This window comes from Haliotis rubra, unplaced genomic scaffold (genome assembly GCF_003918875.1).
Source record: "Haliotis rubra isolate DU_JTF1 unplaced genomic scaffold, ASM391887v1 Scf1, whole genome shotgun sequence".
In the NCBI taxonomy this organism is placed as follows: Eukaryota; Metazoa; Mollusca; class Gastropoda; order Lepetellida; family Haliotidae; genus Haliotis; species Haliotis rubra.
The window spans coordinates 952,237-972,709 of record NW_025764891.1 but is presented as its reverse complement, the minus strand read 5'-3'; the positions used below and the strand labels follow the sequence as shown (position 1 = coordinate 972,709).

The 20,473-nt window shown below is 41.5% G+C and overlaps 1 protein-coding gene across 1 annotated transcript in view; it reads right to left on the bottom strand.

The window, feature by feature from the left end:
* Nucleotides 1-20,473, bottom strand: part of LOC124289267 — a 65,000-nt gene that overhangs the window by 30,204 nt on the left and 14,323 nt on the right. Inside the window, exon 2 of the mRNA XM_046726182.1 lies at nucleotides 6,084-6,210. Coding sequence (XP_046582138.1) covers nucleotides 6,084-6,198 — 115 coding nt within the window. The 5' untranslated portion in view covers nucleotides 6,199-6,210. The remainder of the gene's footprint in view (nucleotides 1-6,083; nucleotides 6,211-20,473) is intronic.

Below are 20,473 nucleotides of genomic sequence, written 5' to 3'. Positions count from 1 at the left end.
ACAATCACTATATGTTAAGTATATATATATATATATGGTTACATTGAAGATTGATTTCTCCACAAACTAATTGCACGAGGATCATGCATCAAATTGCTGAAATGCATGTGCAAATATCGTGTATGTGAACAGTTGCGTTTTGGCGTAAAGTTTTGTTTGGAATTCGCCAAATTTCACTGATTTTTATCATTTATTGAACTCATGACAATAATCTTTCCAGCGCTACAAATTTGTTTTACAATACATCAGTTCATGTGTAAACAGTACCTTTAAATATTATGGAGTATTTGGCAAGATTTAGTTTGGAACAGTTGCCGGAAGTAAGTGACTATATTTACACTAGTGAGTCTAAACGTTTGATGGGTAGTACATTTCGTTAACAACATTCAGTCCCCATATTTCTGCACCGTAAAATACAATTGGATAAACTTTGGTGTCGAAAATCGTAAAGATCAGGTCAAAGGGTAATGAGTTAAACATTGACAAGAATACCAAATAAAACTTGCTTAGCTTGCAGACAAACATTTTCTATGTGCTTGGTCCATACTAATGACCTGAATAAAATACCTAGATAGTTGTACCAGGAAACACATTCTATTTGTACACCATTATAGAACCAATGTTCATACTTCGACAGCCTTCCACCTTTTTTGAAAACTATTACCTTTTTTCCATATTTACCGTCAAACAATTATAAGAACAAAATATCTTTAGGACAACGCGTCTTTTCTGTAGACCAAACACTGTATCAGAGATAAACACAACATCATCAGCAAATATAAGATGAAATAACTGTAAAGTTCAGGATGAAGCTGAATAAAATTATTCCTGGCACGCAACAGGCTTCGATTCCATGAGCTAGCTAGAATGGAAAAAGAAGAGTGCTTAGGATACTAAATTTAACACACGCTTTAACCCTTCTTAGAGGGCTTGGATTGATTTTAGCATTTTACTGCTTACTCCTCTTAGCCTTAAGATATTCCACAGTTTTGCCCTATTCACGAAGTCAAAGGCTTTGGAAAAGTCTATGAAACATGCATACAGTTTACCTTTTCAGTTTTAGCGCTCAATAACGAACTGTAGGATAAAAATGTCATCAATAGTACTGTAACCCTTGCGAAAACCCGCTTGCGAATCAACGATTTTGTTCAGCATGTGTATGTACAGCAATAATGTTCCCAGTTTCAGCTTGCATTACCGTATTCATAGACATTTTGTTTGCCGGAGGTAGTCAGTTACAGTACCTATTCGGTGTTCACGAGAATATTCGTCTTGAAAGATTAAACTGGACCAGCACAGTTATGGACTCGAGTGTGTCGTTGATATGGAGTTGTGTCAAATGACCCTTCCATGGACCACCCCACAGCATTAAAATCCCACCATTAAATCCGTCACTATATGCACTGACGGAACAATCACCCCATGAAGGAGCAAGATTTAGGTCTGAAACGTCGTATAAATTATAAGAAAAAGAAGTTGTTATCCATAAAAACGTGTCGTGTGTTCAAATCTGTCATGCTTCCCAACGTTGATCTTCTAATGACGTTCGTTAAGACACCCCGGACACGCCAAGTTCAGAAGGTTCAGACTGAATCTTGACTCATCTGATAACGTCACACGGGACCTTTGTATTTCTCAGCTGCTCCACTCAGTCTGTAGATTTGTTAACGATGATACAGCATGTAGTCGCCAATCACGCTGATGAGCTATATGCTGATGATGTATAATCCTTATCATACTATCCTCATTACATCATAAGTGATTAATAATTCGGTTGGCTGTTTGTGGTAGGTACCTTGAAACCTGGGATCTTATTTATACTGAGTCAAAAAAGAAACTTCACATCCTTTCTTCAGGGCACTATAAAAGAACAAGAGATGGTAAGATGGTTAAATTGTTATTATTTCATTGCTTAGATCTGTGTGATGAACTCGATACACTGACAGTGCCATAATCAGTTCCATTAGGCTACACCGCCGTTCCAAAACATGGGTATACAGAATGTCAAGTCACAAGAATAAAAATGCGAAATTTCTCACTTCAATATCGTGTATGGCCGCCCCGCGCATTCACCACTGCCAAACACCGTCTCCTCATCGACTGCCTGATGCTTGTGAACACGTGGTTGGGGATTCTGCGCCATTGCTCTTGCAAGGCAGCTCCAAGTTCCTGCAAATTCTGAGCTTGGTTCCTAAGAGGTTGGTTCAGGGGTGAGCACCTGGTCGCGGTAAGCGGCAGCTGTGAGGTTTCTACGGATGACCAGAAGTCGGGAACGGTTGTTCCAACAGAAAGCACCCCTCACCGTGCAACTTCCGCCCCCGAATCTGTCGACTTCCTGTACACAACAGTGGGCATACCGTTCACGACGTCGTCTCCAGACTCTATGCCTGCCGTCCGCGAATCTGAGGGTAAACCTGGATTCATCGCTAAAGACGACTCGATTCCAGTGTCTCTGGGTCCATCGGAGGTGACGTTGGGCCCACAGCAGACGTTGACGTTGATGAAACGGCGTCAATATTGGCCCACGATATGGACGTCGAGAAAGGAGATTGGCAGCCCGCAACCGATTTCTAATGACGTTCGTTAGGACACCCCGGACACGCTAAGTTCAGAGAAATCTGGTTCAGACTTTGAATCTTGACTCATCTGAACACGTCACCTTTGTATATCGCAGCTGCTCCACTCAGTCTGTAGATTTGTTAACAATGGTACAGCATGTAGTCGCCAATCACGTTGATGAGCTATATGCTGATGATGTATAATTCTTATCATACTATCCCTCATTACATCATAAGTGATTAACAATTCGGTTGGCTGTTTGCGGTAGATACCTTGAAACCTGGGATCGTATGTATTTATCCTAGTTTTTGTTGTTGACCGATTGCAGATTGTGCTGGGCCGATCATTATATGAATGCAGAAACCTGTTTCAAAGTCTGCAGATCACAGAAACTGACAAAAGTCGAATATGATGGCTACCTCTCACTGACTTCAGATAGCTTAGGGCATGCCGTAGGTTTTTCATCATGTTGCAGACAACACATTCCCAATTTGATCACAGATACTGCATAAAACTATGAGTCTAATGTGATAATACCTTACTCTAAAAAGGTGCGACCAGTCAATTATGCAATTACAGCATTACATAATGATTACTATAAAGCAATGCTTAATACACAAGACAATGTAATGTTTAGTATCACGTATTATTACCCACGTGGTCAACGTATGGGTAGTTGCATATTAATCTCGTACGTCACACGAGTGTCGTATCGCGTTGACCTGTGTCGTAACGACTTGACCTGAAATTCTAACGATTTGATTGGATAACCGATGACCTCTCAATTAGGTCACATTCTGACGTAACTATTTTTTCATTCATAACAAACACGTGAATTCATTCATTCTACAACTTAAATGCATTGTGGGAATGTAAACATTGCGAACGTTGCCGTGTCGCTGTTTCATTGTAAGTCGAACTGAGACATTATATCTGTCGAAAAACATAAACGCAAGGTTTCAACCAGTGATGTCATCCGAATGAAGCAACTGGAAACCAAGAAACGAGGTGCAACGGAGTAGTTTACTGTAGGAGGCTGTACGAGGCCATGACAACTGATATGCATCGTGACGTCGGTTACCATGGCAGTGACGTCATTAGTGTGACGTCATGCAAATATTGTACTACAGTACAAAACTCTTCCGCAACCTCTTTATGAAACCGGTTTCGGTTTGAAACCAAAAACATAACAAAAATACGCTATTTTGTCAATTAAAATGCATGTAAGACGTGGGTAATAAATAAAATACCACACTCGGTCTCATTACATACGAATTATACGAAACTCGTGACCTTCCTATGCTATCTGACCTCGCTTTCGCTCGGTCAGATACCATAGGAAGGACACTCGTTCATATAATTCGTATGTAATGAGACCTCGTGTAGTATTCTCTATTTACACGAAACTTGCTCGTCTAATGAGAAGGAAAAGCATAGTCCAAAGACATTATGAACTTTTGACGAGGAAACCTGTTCGATAAACTTTGCTTCACATTCAAACACCTATATAACACACACCACCGAAGCACAGGTGATAGTGTGAATGGCTATAAATCAAGAGGTTGAGGCTAAGTATCCAGCCGAGGTTTAATTATTTATAGTGTTTTACTACACACGACAGGAAGCTAACCATGAAATATATATGTTTACTACGATTTACCCTCACTATGCAAAGGGACTGTCGACAAGAAATAATCCGTCCAAATTACTTGTCGACAGTCCGGGAAAAAGGTAGTGATGTTCTACATGAGTGACTTCACTACCAGTGTTCTCGAAATTAGCAAACCAATTAAAACAGAGAGATATATATAGTAGACAATATAGTTATTCAGTCAATATAACAACATGCATGTATCATGCATGTATCATATGTCACACAATATAACATATTTGTATATATATTTCATAAAGCTCACACAATATATATTGTGTGTGTGTTTTATATAAATAAGTGATTTCTGCAGGTGTATAAGTAATAAATATATAAAAGATGAGTCCAGTTATTTCTTCTTACCAAAACTCCTTTATATGTGCACTAAAGTAATCTGAATGTTCAGCCAAGATGAAGCAACTGCATGACACATGGTCTGTGTAATTCAAATCTGTCGGCAAGAAGGTCGGCCTTCAAGGATCGAATCCTAGCGTCGATCATTCGGTAGCGACGTCTACGGACGGGATCTTTCTGCTGTCCTTGGATCTGCTGAATTTTTACTTCAGTAGATGACTGTTCTTTTGTAGCATTCGCACAACCTCAAATACATTCGGATGTGTCTTCATGGCATACTTGTTGAATTGGTTGTGCCAACCTTCCAAATTATTGTTATATCTGTGTCCATCATTTTCAAAATAATTCCAAGTTGGCAGAGTCCATGGACCTTCTACCAAGGTGGTAGTAACGTAATCCATCAGCTGTGTCGCCTTTTCACCTAGTGGGGCGTCTGCAGAAATGAGGGACAGGTTGCATCTGTACATCTCCAGTATGTTTTCTGAGCTCTGCGTCTGTTGACTCTGTACTTGAATCCATTGTGGTAAAGATTCTGACCTCTATGAATGTTGTCAATCAATGTAACCCGCACCATAGCATTTGCCATTTTGACAGTGGTAACAAAATATTCATGATCTATTATATATACCCAAATGCTAAATGTTTACAACAGGATTTCGATAATCCTTCTACTCCCAATATCACAAAATATTTTGTAAGCTCTCTGTTTCTTTCCGGATGTTGTTGCATGTTCAACTCCAAAATGGTAATCCTTCCACTCGTATCACGTAAAATAATAGTCTGTTTTGCAACCTTAATTCTCTTGCAAATTGTTAAAAGACATTCTGTTTAATCAACTTAATTCATTTACTCATGATACGAGCATTGCTGTAGCTGCCATAGCCACTTGCAAACCGCTAAGCAAACATTCTCTTTCATTAATTAACACCGTCACGGTATGTTGACCACGCGATGTCGACACTCCGGGTTTTTGTTTTGTCGACCGTTAGCAACATCCTATTTTTTTTCATTTGTCGACAGATCGGGCTGACACCATGCAAAGGCACCCTATTCATATGTCCCCATCAAATGCTTTAACTACAACAAATGGAGAAAGCGCCCCACATCTGAAATTAATTTCACAATTCTAAACTTGTTTAGATTTGTGTTTAGGTTTTGGACACATTTTGTTACAGTGTAACACCTGCTATACAATATTTCAACATGTTATCAACTGTTTCTATCGACTTTCATCATTCACACAATTATCATGCGGAGTATTGTTAAAAGTACATGTGTTAAAGAATAACATTTCCTAATCCAGTACGATTTATAATGTGTATATAATACACAGGCGAAGTATTTGTTAAAATACTGCTCCGAACATGAATATGGTCAAAGACTTTACATTACTTGAAACACCTAAAAGGTGAAAAATCCAATTGTAAATTCTCACACTATCACAACGTTTGTATCCCTGTTGCTGTGTATCTTGTTCGTACCACATCTTACTGTACCACTGTAACACTGTAACACTGACCTGATCTGCTGCTGCTGCTGCTGCTGCTGCTGCTCCCGCTTCTGTTACAGCCGTCGACGAGAGTGAACAGGGATGTGACCCCCAGACTCACCAGGAGGACAAGACTCCACCTCATCCTTCCTCGTTTCTGAAAAAAGATCCATTTCAGTTCAACATAGGAACCAACATAAGGTAAGATGAGGTTCAAAATGAATACGAAAAGAAAGGTATATCTTATTCAGAAATAATACTACAAAAATAGAATTGTTACAGAAACATGTTATTGCTTGCCTTGGTGTTCAGATAAAATGGAAATAGGAGAATAACACTTTGTTTTGATCGACTGGCTTGTTTTGAAAAATTGGCCTTGGTATTCAACCACAAAATAAATAATGCAGTTTCTTCATACGACATGGTTAATAACAATAATAATAATTAGTGAATTTATAAAGCGCTAAAATACTCCAGGTACTAAGTGTCTGCTCTAAGCGCTATGATGAGTATATACACGGTATTTAAAATGAGTAGGAACGCAGAAATCTAGCAGTGATAGTATTTTCGGAAAAGGAAGGTCTTTAAATGAGATTTGAAGTTGTCTAGGGTTGGTGACAGTCTGATACCATGGGGAATAGAGTTCCAGAGAGAAGGAGCAGCATAGCTGAAAGAGCGGTAACCAAATGACTTCATTTGGTGTTTTGGTATCTCCAGAAGATGAAGATTTCCTGATCTTAATGTTGTCACAGTTAGATAACTTGGCGCAGTTGAGTGAAAGTACTGATAAGCAAGTGTGAGAGTCTTAATTTCTATTCTTGCTCGTACTGGCAGCCAATGCAAGGACTTCAAGACAGGCGTGATGTGAGAGCGCTTCTTTGTTCTGCTGATGAACCTTGTACCAGTGTTCTGCACCTTCTGCAGCTTTGTGAGGAGTCTCTCTGCCAAGCCGTAATACAGACTGTTTCAGTAGTTTAAACCTGATTGGACTAACGAGCGTACAAGGACACATGTGGCTTCTCTGGAGAGCATTTGTCGAATGTGACCAATGTTGCGAAGATGGTGATAGCAGCTTGTGCAAGTGTTGGTAACCTGGCTCTCCATTTGCAGATCAGAGTTAAATGGTTAGATCAGATGGTTAAATGTCAATACGAAATGTTGATGTTACAAAAAATAATAATACTAAAATATTTTAAGTAGATGCTAATTGTTAAGTATAAAAACAAGAGATTTAATCGATATCAGGAGCCACATGGCCAAGGACACAATACAGCAGACAACACCTGTGCACAGGAGCAGGTGGATCAAACCTTATGCTATTGTAAAACAATTATCCATCATATATTAAACGGACAGGTTTGTTTTCAAATACATGACAGTAATTTTAATTAACTTCACATTTCTGTTGCTAATACTTCAATATATTACATTGCATTGTACATGGGGATGTCTGGTTTTATACTTTCCTTGTAACATGGACAAACTAAGCTGAAATAGTTTTCATCTTCAAATGTATATATGATGGCATTTATTGCGCTTCAGTAAATATTGACATAGTCATTGTAATGAATGTTGTGAATTCTCAGCTTGTGGCTCAGACATTGGAATTTACATAAGATCGCAACCTGGGCATAACTTCATTGTGGATTTCACTGGAGTTTTGACTAGAATAATGGTTTAGAAATGGTGGAGAAATATCTTTAGCGTGACGATTTTTATGCAGAAGCATGTACAGTGTGAATGACCCCCCTAAAATGTACGTACAAAGTAAGTGACCCCCCTTGCATACCATGTGCAAACTCAATGACCCCCCCCCTCCCAAAGACTTTTAAGCATAACTTTGAAATACTTTATGTACAAATTTGCTGACCCAAATTTGCTGACCCTCCTAGTACATATGTAAAAAATTGCCCCCCCCCTCACCTACCTCCCCAGAACAAAATGGGTGATCCCCGTTAAATTCATCATCGCCCTCCTGGCCATACCTTATGAACGGACCCTAACACTTAAGTTCGTTCTACCCAGTTCACCCAGATACCTCCATATTAATACATAAACGTCGTTTGAAGAAATACTTTTTCACTGTCAAATATTATCGACCCTACACTTTGAGACACTACTGGCATCTGTTTACCATTATAAATACTGTATTTCTTTGGGTTTGTTGTATTTCTTTAGGTATCCACCATTTCTAACAACAATATATGACTAATTCCCATTTATGACAGTAACATTTTATAGTTTTAAGTTTTCTTTATATCTGTTTCATCAATCAATGTTACATTATCTCTGACAAACACTCCTCGCAGTCCAGGTTTCTTCATTTCGTCAACTAGCCCATTTATATAAACATATAAATATCACATCACTTTACATACATCTTTGGCGTACTCCAGTTAATGTTGTGATTATTTCAGTTTTCGAACCTCCTATTTTAACTCGAGGTGACAGCTTATAACACATGTCTTTAAAATTCTAAACATTTTCCAATGTACACCTTTTATAACAAATACATACACTAGTGTATTTCCATCAACAGATCAAATACATTTCAAACCCATGAAAGCTGCAAAAGATCTGTGTTCTGCTTGCTCAAATGCTTCTGACATGTATAAAGATTGAGCACAAATACACTTCATCTATCAAGTGTTGAATAGCCATTTCTGAAACCTGCTTACCATTCATGAAATACTTCATGTACCTGTAGCTAAATCCGTCCTCTGGTTTCAAGAACAGATTTGACATTGTACCCATAGTGAATAATTTAATAAAGATACACCATGATAATTATTTGGATCAAAAACATCCCCTTTTCATACATTGGTGTAATCATACCGACATTCCAACTATCGGGGAAAATCCGCCATCCAATACAACATTGAATAACATTTCTAAATAGGATACAGTAGAGTTAGCATATTATAAAATGTCAGGTGGTGTACCACTCATACCCGGAGATTTGCCCAATTTATGTGACTTGATCGAATTCTCAATCTCATCTCCGGTAACACGTCCTGAACGATATCGTTACTGTTACACGTAGTTCATTCTTCATCTTGATGTCATATAATCATTGACACAATGCTGTCACAACTAGTGGTTAGATAGCTTCAGTGCTTTATGTTGATGTTTACATATTTTGCATTAGATTTGTGGTTAGTTTACTATTCGGCTTTTGCCCCAGTGAAGAAACACACTTTACCGAGCCTCTGACTCCTGCATGTTGTCACCTCCGAGGAACACGGCTTGGTGTAAAATCCTCGGCAGATTCTCGAGCCGACACCAAACTCAGATATTTTCAGAATTCTGTGGATGAACAACCCTGCAGTCACCACGCCATCACTGAACCACCACCAAGGGTTCAGTAGCATGGATAATTATAGTGATATACCGTCTTCATATGCGACAACGGCTGCCGATAACGTGTAAAACACAGCGACTTTCATCAGACCAATAAGATCAACGTCATGTACCCGTGAAGATCCGGGTTAGAATCGAACTTCAGTAACCCATGTATGTCGTAAGAGGCGACTAACGGGATCGGGTGGTCAGGCTCGCTGACGCAGTTGACACATGTCATCGCATCCCAGTCGCGTAGATCGATGCCCATGCTGTTGATCACTGGATCGTCTGATTATTTATAGGCCGCCGCCATGTAGCAGGAATATTGCTGAGTGCGGTGTTAAACTACAGATTCTTGCCAAAAGAATTCGGCACTTGACGTAATTTCCATAGACTAGCATAAATAATTGTCATGAATTTAATTTTCATAAGATCCAAGTCAAATTTTGCTCATTTGTGAGGAATCATTTCACCTACAATCACATAATTTCTGTTTAAAGGCCACATGCAACGTAAAACTCAACTTTTCAGATTCTGATACCTTTTGGTATGGACTTACCGAAACAAATAGTCAAAAATGCAAATTCAACTTATAAAGATGAAAAATAACGCGATGAAAAAAAACGCGCGAAATCGGAGTTCAAACGTTTCACTAATTTTCCCCAGACTTTTCTGGGGAAAACGGGTTTCAACAGCTGGGCTGCGCTCATAGCACGTGGGCAGTGAAATAGGTTCGCGCAGCTTGGACGTGGGTTGTCCGGTGAATACTCGGTGAAGGCTTTGGTGTGAGCTATTTTTCTAATGTTGTGTTGATATCTCACAGGCGCGAGCTTTTTATATGTTATGACAGTAAATTAACTGTTTATATAATTTTCACCACACGTTCTTCTTACCGAGTCACTTTCTCAGTTCGATACTTAACAGCAATGTCATTATTTAGCGTTGACAGAATTTCTAACTGTGATATAGATATGTCGTTGTCACAGACAAAACTCAATGTCTTGTTTTATTGACACCTGTGTGTCTGCCTGCCTGTCTGCTAATGACAATATTCAATACACAGCTGCTATCACTGACCACATGCAATTTGAACTTAACATTTGAACTTGCATTGATTTATGGCCCGAGTTCGGTCTCTGTCACATTATGTAATTACACAGACAGGCAGGTGTGATAGTTGAACACATGACATGTTTTGATGTCTGTTGATTGCAAAATGTTATACACAAAAAATGAGCATGTATTTACAAAACCCAACATCTCTACATACACACACACAATAGGCCGTGAGGGCATCTGCAAATGAACCAGCCGTTACACTTGAGTGCACACCCACCCGCTCTGACTGGGTTCGGTATCCCGGCTGCTTCGTTTCTTTGGAAGTAAACCGAAGTACACAATATTGCACTTTTGATTTGCGATTGTACGCTTATAATTTTGTTTATATGTTTTTTCATAACCAGCAATGTATATTATATGTCATGAATAAGTGATAATTGTGTTTTAATTATGTTTGATTTTTTTGGTTGCATGTGACCTTTAATTTTCCGTTGCTTATTTATCGAATGGCAACAATTTAATCAACATGTGTACAGTGCCGTGAACACCTTTAACATGGCGGCCTATGTGATTGTGCATTCTGGAATCATACCTAAGTTGATAAATGTGATGTCATTACTTAAATAGTGATCGGAGAATTGAACTGAAATTATGTGCGCAGAGCAGAGATGATTTCAAATTTGACTGTCAAATTTTACAAAGATCCTAAACTCACTTCATGAAAATTATTTATGCTACACTGAAATAGCATGTAAGTCTATGGAAATTACGTCAAGTGTCCGAATACTTTTTGCACGATCGTTCAAGTGCGACGTTTCGATACAGATTATTTTACCGTTGTCAAGCAGGGGTACACAACGGTACAAGAATCTGTATCAAAACGTCGCACTCACGAAATAAAGAAGTTGTTATCCACACAAAAATGTTCTATATTGAAAAAAATGTGTTCGCCAAATTTCTGGGCACACAGCCACAAAAAAACGAACGGCCATTGTTGACTTCAGGCACTTCACGTCGAGTGATACTCGGTCAAATATTTTCTTCATGAGGAAATATTTTACATCACCGATAGCATGAATAGCAGCGATCATGGCAACGGCAGTAAACAAACAACCCCACATGCATCGTCATGCCGAAATATTTTTAATATATCTATCTGTTTTTGCTGAATATATTTACATTGTCCGATTATGTAGCAGTCAATGTCTTCATAAAACAATTATCATATTTAGCGCATCTATAATGATTTTGTTTGAGAAACCTTCTGACACTGACATTGTTGACAGCCGGACGTGGCACGTGACAGCGTGGTCTAGATTTTTTTAGGTGACAAGACACGATGAATGCCTGAAAATACGCTTTCCTAAGCAGAATCTGAATCTGAAGACATCGAAACAAAACTATTCAATATCTAAATAATGCAGATCATGAAAAATACTCGCAATATTTGTCATTGTATGCACCTTTGATGAAACCGGAAGCACGTACGGCATCACATACGTCGAGGTAAAATAATGCACGAATATGGAAACTACAATTGTCACATTTTCTCAATAGATTCAAATTCCCGTAAAATGCAGAATATATTGTATAATTAACTCTTTAATAACCTTCAATTGGTTACTGTTAATTGGTATCATCTGTAAGTGGATCTGTTTTTAACAAATCTGAAGTCGTAATGGATTTCGAGGTCGATGATTTTCGAATAGTGTTCTGACACGGGGAGATATTATAAAATGTCAGTATGTCATAACAATAACATAATATTGTTCTGTGTCTATCGTTACCAAAATGACAAGATGTGCATGCATGACATTTGATGTTGATGCATGATGGAAGACCTGTCGTTCACTGAAACGGATAAAACACGACCTCGTGTAAGAAATCTAGAGTTATTATAATTGGATTTCCTAGAAAATTGGAATGCTGGGATGAAGAAATATTAATCATAAGTGTGAAGTAATTTCACACAAAATCGGTATTTATTTCAGACATTTAAATGTAGGTTAATAGCCTCTTTTGTTTTCTAAGTAGGAGCAAAATTGAAATACTTTGGTTGCCTCAGAAAGCAGAGCTTTCAAAGTTTTAATTCGACCTAGTTTATCACAGTTTTGGACGTGTGTCCATATATATACATGTAAAAGAATTACTGGTCAAGTGACTTAATGCAAGGCTCGATTTGGCATTTAGAATTTGCAAAATGTAACCTGATATTTATGCATGCTTGCCCACTGTGAATGTTCATATTTTGCTGTTACCAAAACACGATCTTCCTCTGGGAAACATGATAATGATCTGAGAACTGGCTTGGAGCAATGATTACACTGACAGTACATGTAATTGAACGAGTGACCATTATTGTTCATGTCAAGACATTTTTATATAATATAAAATGATCATATAAGACCCGAATATTTCTGTTGTAATGATGTTGTAGATCATCAATATCAATACCCCAAATAATACAAAATATTATATAGAGCAGGAGGTGAAGCCTGCTTTTGTCTGGGGCATCAAGGTCATCGCCGAAGGTGGGTGCCAAACAGGTTTCGTTTCTCTAAATGGAGCCTAATAAACTATTTTTTGTTGCCTGTTTGGAGCTAATTTATTGGGATTTAATTTGGATATATATATATAATAATAATAATGAGAATATTTATAACGCGCCTTTTCAGGCTAGATATCCTGCTCAAAGCGCACAATCTGATCATTATTACCCCGGATAACCCAAGCTGCCTGTTAGGCGCTAGAAGGTTAATAGTCTCACGACTTATTTCACCGGGTACCCATTTCCTGCTGGGTGAACAGAGGCAATTGTGAACAAACTCACTTGCCTAAGGTGAGACCACATGTATCATATGTGCTTCGTTGTGGGGCAGGACTGAAGTCCTAGAAACACTCAGGAGTTAAGCTGCCAACACGGTCACCCATCCAAGCGCTGTCCGAGCCCAACGTTGCTTAACTTCAACTGATTTGTGACCTGAGCGCTATGCACAGGACCACGTGCCACCACAGATATAACACAAACACTATATAGACATCAAACACTTTACATACCCTATATGGAGGAGGGTTCAAGGTTTGACATTTCTAAATTCAAAGAAGACTGTTCTTGACATTAGGATCGCAGACGCAAGTTGACATACTATACAGGAATATATCACTATCAGAGACTTCGGCAAACAGTCCTTTGAAGTTCTGGAGACTAATTACATATTATGCCATTGCTCAGAAAACCAGGAAAAGATACAAAGGTAATATAACTTCCATTTCCTTTAACAGAAACAAATTAATTGACCTATAAAAATTTGTTATTGAAAAGAGCTACTGTTGCGGAAAAAAAAGTTCTTCACATCTGTATTGAAGATTGGTTATTTACACTTTCCTAATGTATTGAGATTCTTAGAGTCTTTACCCATGACCATCTTAAGAGATTACCATACGAACATATCTGAAAATGTTGAAGTTGTAAATGTTTGTGAAGCATTATGCACTGACAAATCGATCATCAATATTCACCAAGGATTTTAATTTATTGGATAGATTTATATATGTAATTCAAACTTCTCTGAAGTGGGACGAATAAGTTTGGCATATATGTAATATGAAATCATCTGTAATTTCATGTTTAACTATAATTGATAGTATATTTTAGTATATCAATATAATATATGCGTCTTGCAGTTGCTAATATGTATTACAAAAGAAACGCATGAATATATTTTGCAACACAAATTTTATCACGCCAATTTCCACCTGTTGTTGAGGCCGATGTCTGTAAACGTTATTTCTTCGGACAACCTGAAAAAAAACCCTCAAAATTATCATCAAAATGCCTCACAGTTATATGTTTCGTATCTATGTATACAGTGTAGAATCAAATAATGTTCCTAATACCAGCAAAGATACTGAGAAACGTGCTCTTGGTGTGTTCATCAGTTACTGTTTTCAGGGCACGAGCGCATGTACATGGTCAAACAGGTTTCGTGATATCCCAATTAGTTTTCGTGATTTCAATTTTCGTTTTTCTCTCATCATATTTAGCAGAATAAGAAGATGATGCATGAAACACTTCGTCAACTTTCACCAGAGTTTATTTATGAAAGTGGTTTAAACTTTGTTCTTATTAAAATCGCAGAGTAGTAGATATACTGGGGGTACGAGATCACTTTCAAGAAAGGTCGCTGTAAAGCTTTATTTCATTAATAAAGCTTTTGTCAGGCCCTTAGATCTCGCCACCATTGTATATTCTACTTTTGAGTCCCCAGTTAACTTCCCGGCCACACGTAACACAATAGTGTCACTATGACTGCGAACTAGCACTTTCCTGATCACGTGACACTATGTTGTGTTGACAGGATACCATTAAGATTACACGACAAGGTAAGTGTTAAATATTTTGCTTGGGCGGCAACATTGTGCCGTACGGTATGACTAATAATTCCTCTCTAACGAAACCTCTCCCTGGCCCATCTCTCAAGTAGTACAAGTTTGGCTCGTCGGCTTTGATGTCTACTTTATCTATGTTGTAAGTTTTGACTGACCATATAGGATCGGTGGCTCGTTTCCGAGTGTCCCCTTCGTGTTCCCCCGGCTGGTAGAGGTACCTAACGAGGGCCCTATCGGGTATCTGTTTCTCCTTCCCACGCGATGGTGCAGCCGACTCAGCCACCACTGATTTCAGTTTGATAGCGTCGGCTGGTTTCTTGCCGGTGAGACGGGTGGTTTCGTGGTTGATAGCCGACACCACCTGAGGTAGCTGCGCTACCCATTCTGTCGATCGTTTTCCCGGTTTGGCAATCTCTCTCGCATACTGATGCCCGAATAAGCGCTCGGCCAAAGTCCTATTGAATCTCTCAACTATGGCTTGACTGCGATGAGCCCCGGCAGCGCCACGCCTGACCTTGGTATCATGTTTGGCTAGCAGTTGTGACATGGCACCCATGAACTCCCGCCCGGGGTCGACTTGCAGCTCTGTGGGCCATGTCAGCGGGCTGCGTTTGTACATGCGTTCGAATCTGCGGGCTACCTGGGCCGAGTCTTTTGCGGTCAAGGGTTCGGCGTCTTTGTAGCGTCTGGCCACGTCCACGACGGTTAGGCCATACTTGTACCTCTTGTCGTGGGGTAGGAACAGGAGGTCGGCCTGGTGGACGCTATTGGGTATGTTAATGCCGAACTTTCTTCGGGGCACGTAGCGTGGTGCCGTCTTGTTTATAGTCAGTCCGTATATCCTGTGCCCATCGCTTCTAAGCGTGTTCATTTGCTGCCTGAAGGTGCGGGTCTTGAACAGGGCTTCCTTAAATCTGGCGTGTTTGATGTGTTGTTTAACCACGTACTTCTGAACACCCTTCGCCTTTCGGATCTCCCCATTGTCGGCCTTCAGGATGGAGTACATCTTGGGCCTCAAGCCTATGTACTCAGCTATGGACGTGCCAGCACACTCGTCCTTCATCTTACCGAGGACCTTTTTATTTACCGTGCTGTGTATGGCATGGTCCTTGGGGTAGTCGCTGGTGTCGTACAAATCGAGGCATTTCTTCATGTCCTCGTACACGTCCTTGGTTCGAATCTCCATCAGCAGGGAGTCCGTGTCCGTGTACAGCACTTCGCACCTGTCGCCGTACTGCTTCTTGAGCTCATTGTAGTAAAAGTCGTACATCAGGTGTTTGGATAAATCGAGGATGCTCATCCCCACGTTAACAGGCCAGTTGAATTTGATGTGGCTTTTCTTCATGTGTAGGGCCACCAGGTCGTCGGTGAATATCTTGCTCCGATTGAATGCCGGGCTGGCTATCAGTTTCCTGAGCTTATCTTCCTCTTTCGACCGGACTAGCTTCACGGTCACGCGTTTCCTCAGGTTCTCCATCGTCTTACCAAACACCGAGTTGTTCATTAGTTTGTAGAGGTTTTTCTCAAAGTCACTGGTGGCCAGCTTTCGCAGGTCTGTGTTCATTCTGATGTAGGGCTCCATCCAGGGGCTCTGGTCGAACACGAGCACCCTGTGTATTTTGGTCAGCCTCATACCCAACGACAGGTACAGCTGTAGGTTGCGATAGTGAACGATGTACTTGGTCTTATTCATTAAGTTGGGCACGAGTTTTTCAACGTCTGCCACCCGCCCACCCAGCAAGTTATGTTGGTACTCGAACATCCAGTCCGGGTTAACCCTCAAACGTTCGGGGGCCAGGGGGTAGCTGTTGTGCGATGTGTGCAATGCCTTGGGGTATTCCAAGTCCACTTCGAGGATATAGCCTTTGTTCGAATCCGGCACGATGCTCATAACATCGATCTCGGGTGATGACCATTCGAATCCCCCTGTGGGTAGATACTGGCTCATGGCCCAACCGTACAGGTTGTTGGCATCGAGGTAGAGGATGTGAGTGGTTGGCTTGCTCGAGTCGTAGCCCTTCACGTATTGATTATTGGCTTTTGCGTAGCGTTTGGCAGCCATGGAAATCCCACCTCGCAAGCCTTTCTCAATGAACAAGTGCATGTCGTAATCGGTGAGCAATTCCAACTTAACTCCGGTTTTCTTCAGCAAGGCATCCCAAGATAGACCTGGGCTGGTGTAGTACCATGCGGGGTCGAGTTGATACTGCTTAAAACACGTCCTCCTAAACGTCTCGAACACGTCGGCTAGCAGGAGTACGTCAGTTCTCAAGTACAGGTCGTGGTAGTCACCCAGATTCTTACAGACCAGTTTATTCCATACGTTAATCGCGTGCGAGTAATTGTCTTGGGTGATTGTCGAGTCGGTCAGGTTGCTGTAAAATCGGTTGATAGGAGGCAGTCGGGTCTCAGCGAACTTCGCCCAGCCATCCATGTACTCCTAGGGGTACACGCCCTTCCTCATCAGCAGGGGTCGAGTCTCAGCGTCGGTGTATCGATTGGTGATGGGGAAGGTATCGTTGGCCTTGACCAGACTGTCGAGTGACAACAAGAGGAACTGAACCGAGTCGATGAACCTCAGGCCATTCAGGGAGAAGGAGATGTATCTCTCCATGTTGTTGGGGATGCACGTCAGGTTGCCGTCGACCTTTGCGATGGCCTGCATGATCAAGTGAAAGTCGTACCCTCTCAAGTTGTGGAAGACCACGGGGATGTTTATTGTCTTGGGGTTGATTCTGAGTTTGAGGTTGCACGCGTTGTGAGCGGCGCCTCTATACTTACCGGTGACATGGCAGTGATCTCTCACCGAATCGCCGTTCAGTGGTTTATCACACACATGACAGTGAGTGCTGCAGCCGTGAGCTAGCCGGTCGACTTGAGCCATACGCATGGGAGCGACTGTGTACAGAGCATTCCTGATAGTTTTTTTTCCCCCTGCAAACACTTTAGAAACTTTTCAGCCGCGTCGGGACCCCTGTACACTACGGGGGCTTTTGTTTCCCCATCACATCGGACGACCACGTATCCAAACCCACAGGCCTTGTGCTCCTGTGTTTTGTGTGTGTTGGGGGTCGGCCCGATGTCAACGTTTTTAATCAAGGCTTCGAAGTCGGCGTAGATGACATAAGGCACGGACATCTGGTTCTTGTGGTTGCCGAATTTTAGGATATTGTCGCCTTCCTTGGGCATGTCTATTCATATGGCCATCTGCCCCACACCTTGGCAATCCCCCCGGTGTGATTCCAGCAGGTCGGGTCGGGTGAAACCGTGCAGGCACCGTTCGCAGAAGTGACTCTTTTCTCGGTGTGCCGATTGGTCGTACAACAGCCTGCTGAAGTGTTTTATCCACGCGTAGTGGTACTTATCACCTCGCTGGATCATGAATATATTGATCACCCGGCGACCCTGGGCTAATCCTGTGCACGATCGTTTTGTTACCTTCGTGCCCGAATACGTTTATGGCTATGTCGTTCTGTTTTTCAACTCGGAAGATCTGGGATATGGGGGTGGGTTCGCATATACCATCCCAGTTGAGCCCATCGTCTTGGGGATAGCTAGAAGGCCTGTTCGAATTAACGTTAACCGGGAACTTAGCGGCTCTGATCGCTAATCTCAGACAGTTGTTGCCTATGTTTTTGATGTTGACCATGGCCTGTTTTTTCTTATAGTAGGGGGGCAAGTCTAGGTACGACCCCCCTCTGAACGGTATGTAGTTAGCTATGTCTAGATAGACCTTATCGATTTTATCCACGACCCACCCGGAACCCATGTGTGTGTAGCGTTCTAGGTATTCTCGTATCTGCTGAAAACTGATATCGATTGACTCGTCTATAGTCTGGGTATGAGTCACGACTTCTTGTTTACCTCGGAAGTAAGGCTGAACGTACTCAATGACCCCATTCTGCTGTTTATCGAGTGACATTTTCACTGTGATTTGAAACTTTATACTTCCCAAATCGTTTAGTTCCTCATTAACTTTATCAGCGATTAGAGGCTTGACGTCGGCGATGTCTATGCTCTTATCAACATGCATGCGCCAACCTCTCAGATAGTTACCTTCAGCGCGCTCAGTGTGCATGAACTCTAGATCAATAGCTTTATTCTGACATAATAGTTCGACTAGCTGGGGCTTCCTCATACGGGGATAACCTACTAACCCCAGCTCGCGGGCTTCCAGTTTGAGTTGTTTCACAGTGTGGATCTTTACTATGGGGTCGTGCAATAGTGCGACTAGCCCGGCTTTCCTCATACGAGAATAACCCGTCAGCCCCAGCTCTTTTGCCCAGAGTTTTAGTTGTTTTACCGTGGGAGGGGGTTGTATGCCGAATAATATCGACAACTCTGGTTTCCTCATTCGGGAGTAACCCACTACGCCTCGTTCTCTCGCAATCTGTCTGAGCTCTCGTACAGTAGGCATTGTTATATCCATGTGTTACAATCTCTAATTGGGTCACCGGCAAGGGAGGTAACTCCTCCAACCATCAAAAAATAATAAGGCGCCCATAAAATCCTTGGTAAATATCAAGATAGACCTCATCGATTATACCCTCGGCTGCGCAGCATAGTAGTGTGTTTTGTATTATTTGCAACGAAGTGTCGACAAACTCCTTTATATCCCCACGTTGATACACCTCCCCTTCCCACCGTCAAAGTAATTCCAAGTGTGCCCAGCCCACGGTACATCAAACCGTACTTTCACCATGATTGAAACTGCGAAGTCCTCCTCCAGGCCTTCCAGTGCCTTATAGAGTTCACCAACAATCATAGGTCTGAGGACACTGATATCTATACTTCTGCCTATATCCATCTGCCAGCTTCTCAGGCAACGACTTTCCCTGGGCTTAACTGTAGACGATTCATCATTATACCTAGGTGTACACAGGCTCTAATTGGGGCACCGGCAAGGGAGGTAACTTCTCTAAGTAAAATTACACCTCCATGCTAAGGAGGCGCCTACATTCGTTTGTGTAGTCTTTTTTCTTCTCGTAGATAAGCTGGTGCCTGACTACGTTTGCCCCGTGGGCTTTACATAAACAGTAGTGACATTTCACTCCAATACAGCACACGGAACACGTGTAGTTCGCAAAACATCTCCTATGAAAACAGCAGTACCCCTCCATCCTACATTTCCTACCACAGGTCTCGGTCTTCCCCCTAAGTATGTACTGGCATCGGTACGGGGCAGGTCTCATCTTTGGTATACTCATATGGGGACTTAGTCTAATTGCTTAACAACCAACGCAGTCGCTGCTAGGCCCAGCGCGATAAAGATCAATTCCCGGTCCTTTTGCCCCGGGGATGGTGTGTAGTACTGAGCGAGTGTGGGCTTATTGAGTGGCCCTAGCTGTTCACCGGTTAGCAGGAATAATTCTCTCGCTCCGTCTTCAACGTTATCGAATGTTTTAACGGCATGGTTCTCACGCCGGAGTCGTTCGTGAATGTAATCCATCCTCTGTATACGTTTCTTCGCATAAACGACTTGCGCGGCTTGTAATTGCTCCACAGCTATGTCGTGACGTTTCCGTTCAGCCTCAATCTCGGCTGCGTTCGACTCCCGTAGTTTCGAGAAGAGGAAATTACTCCCGGAAAATGCCAGGGCGTTTACTAACGCCCCAACCATCATGGCGATC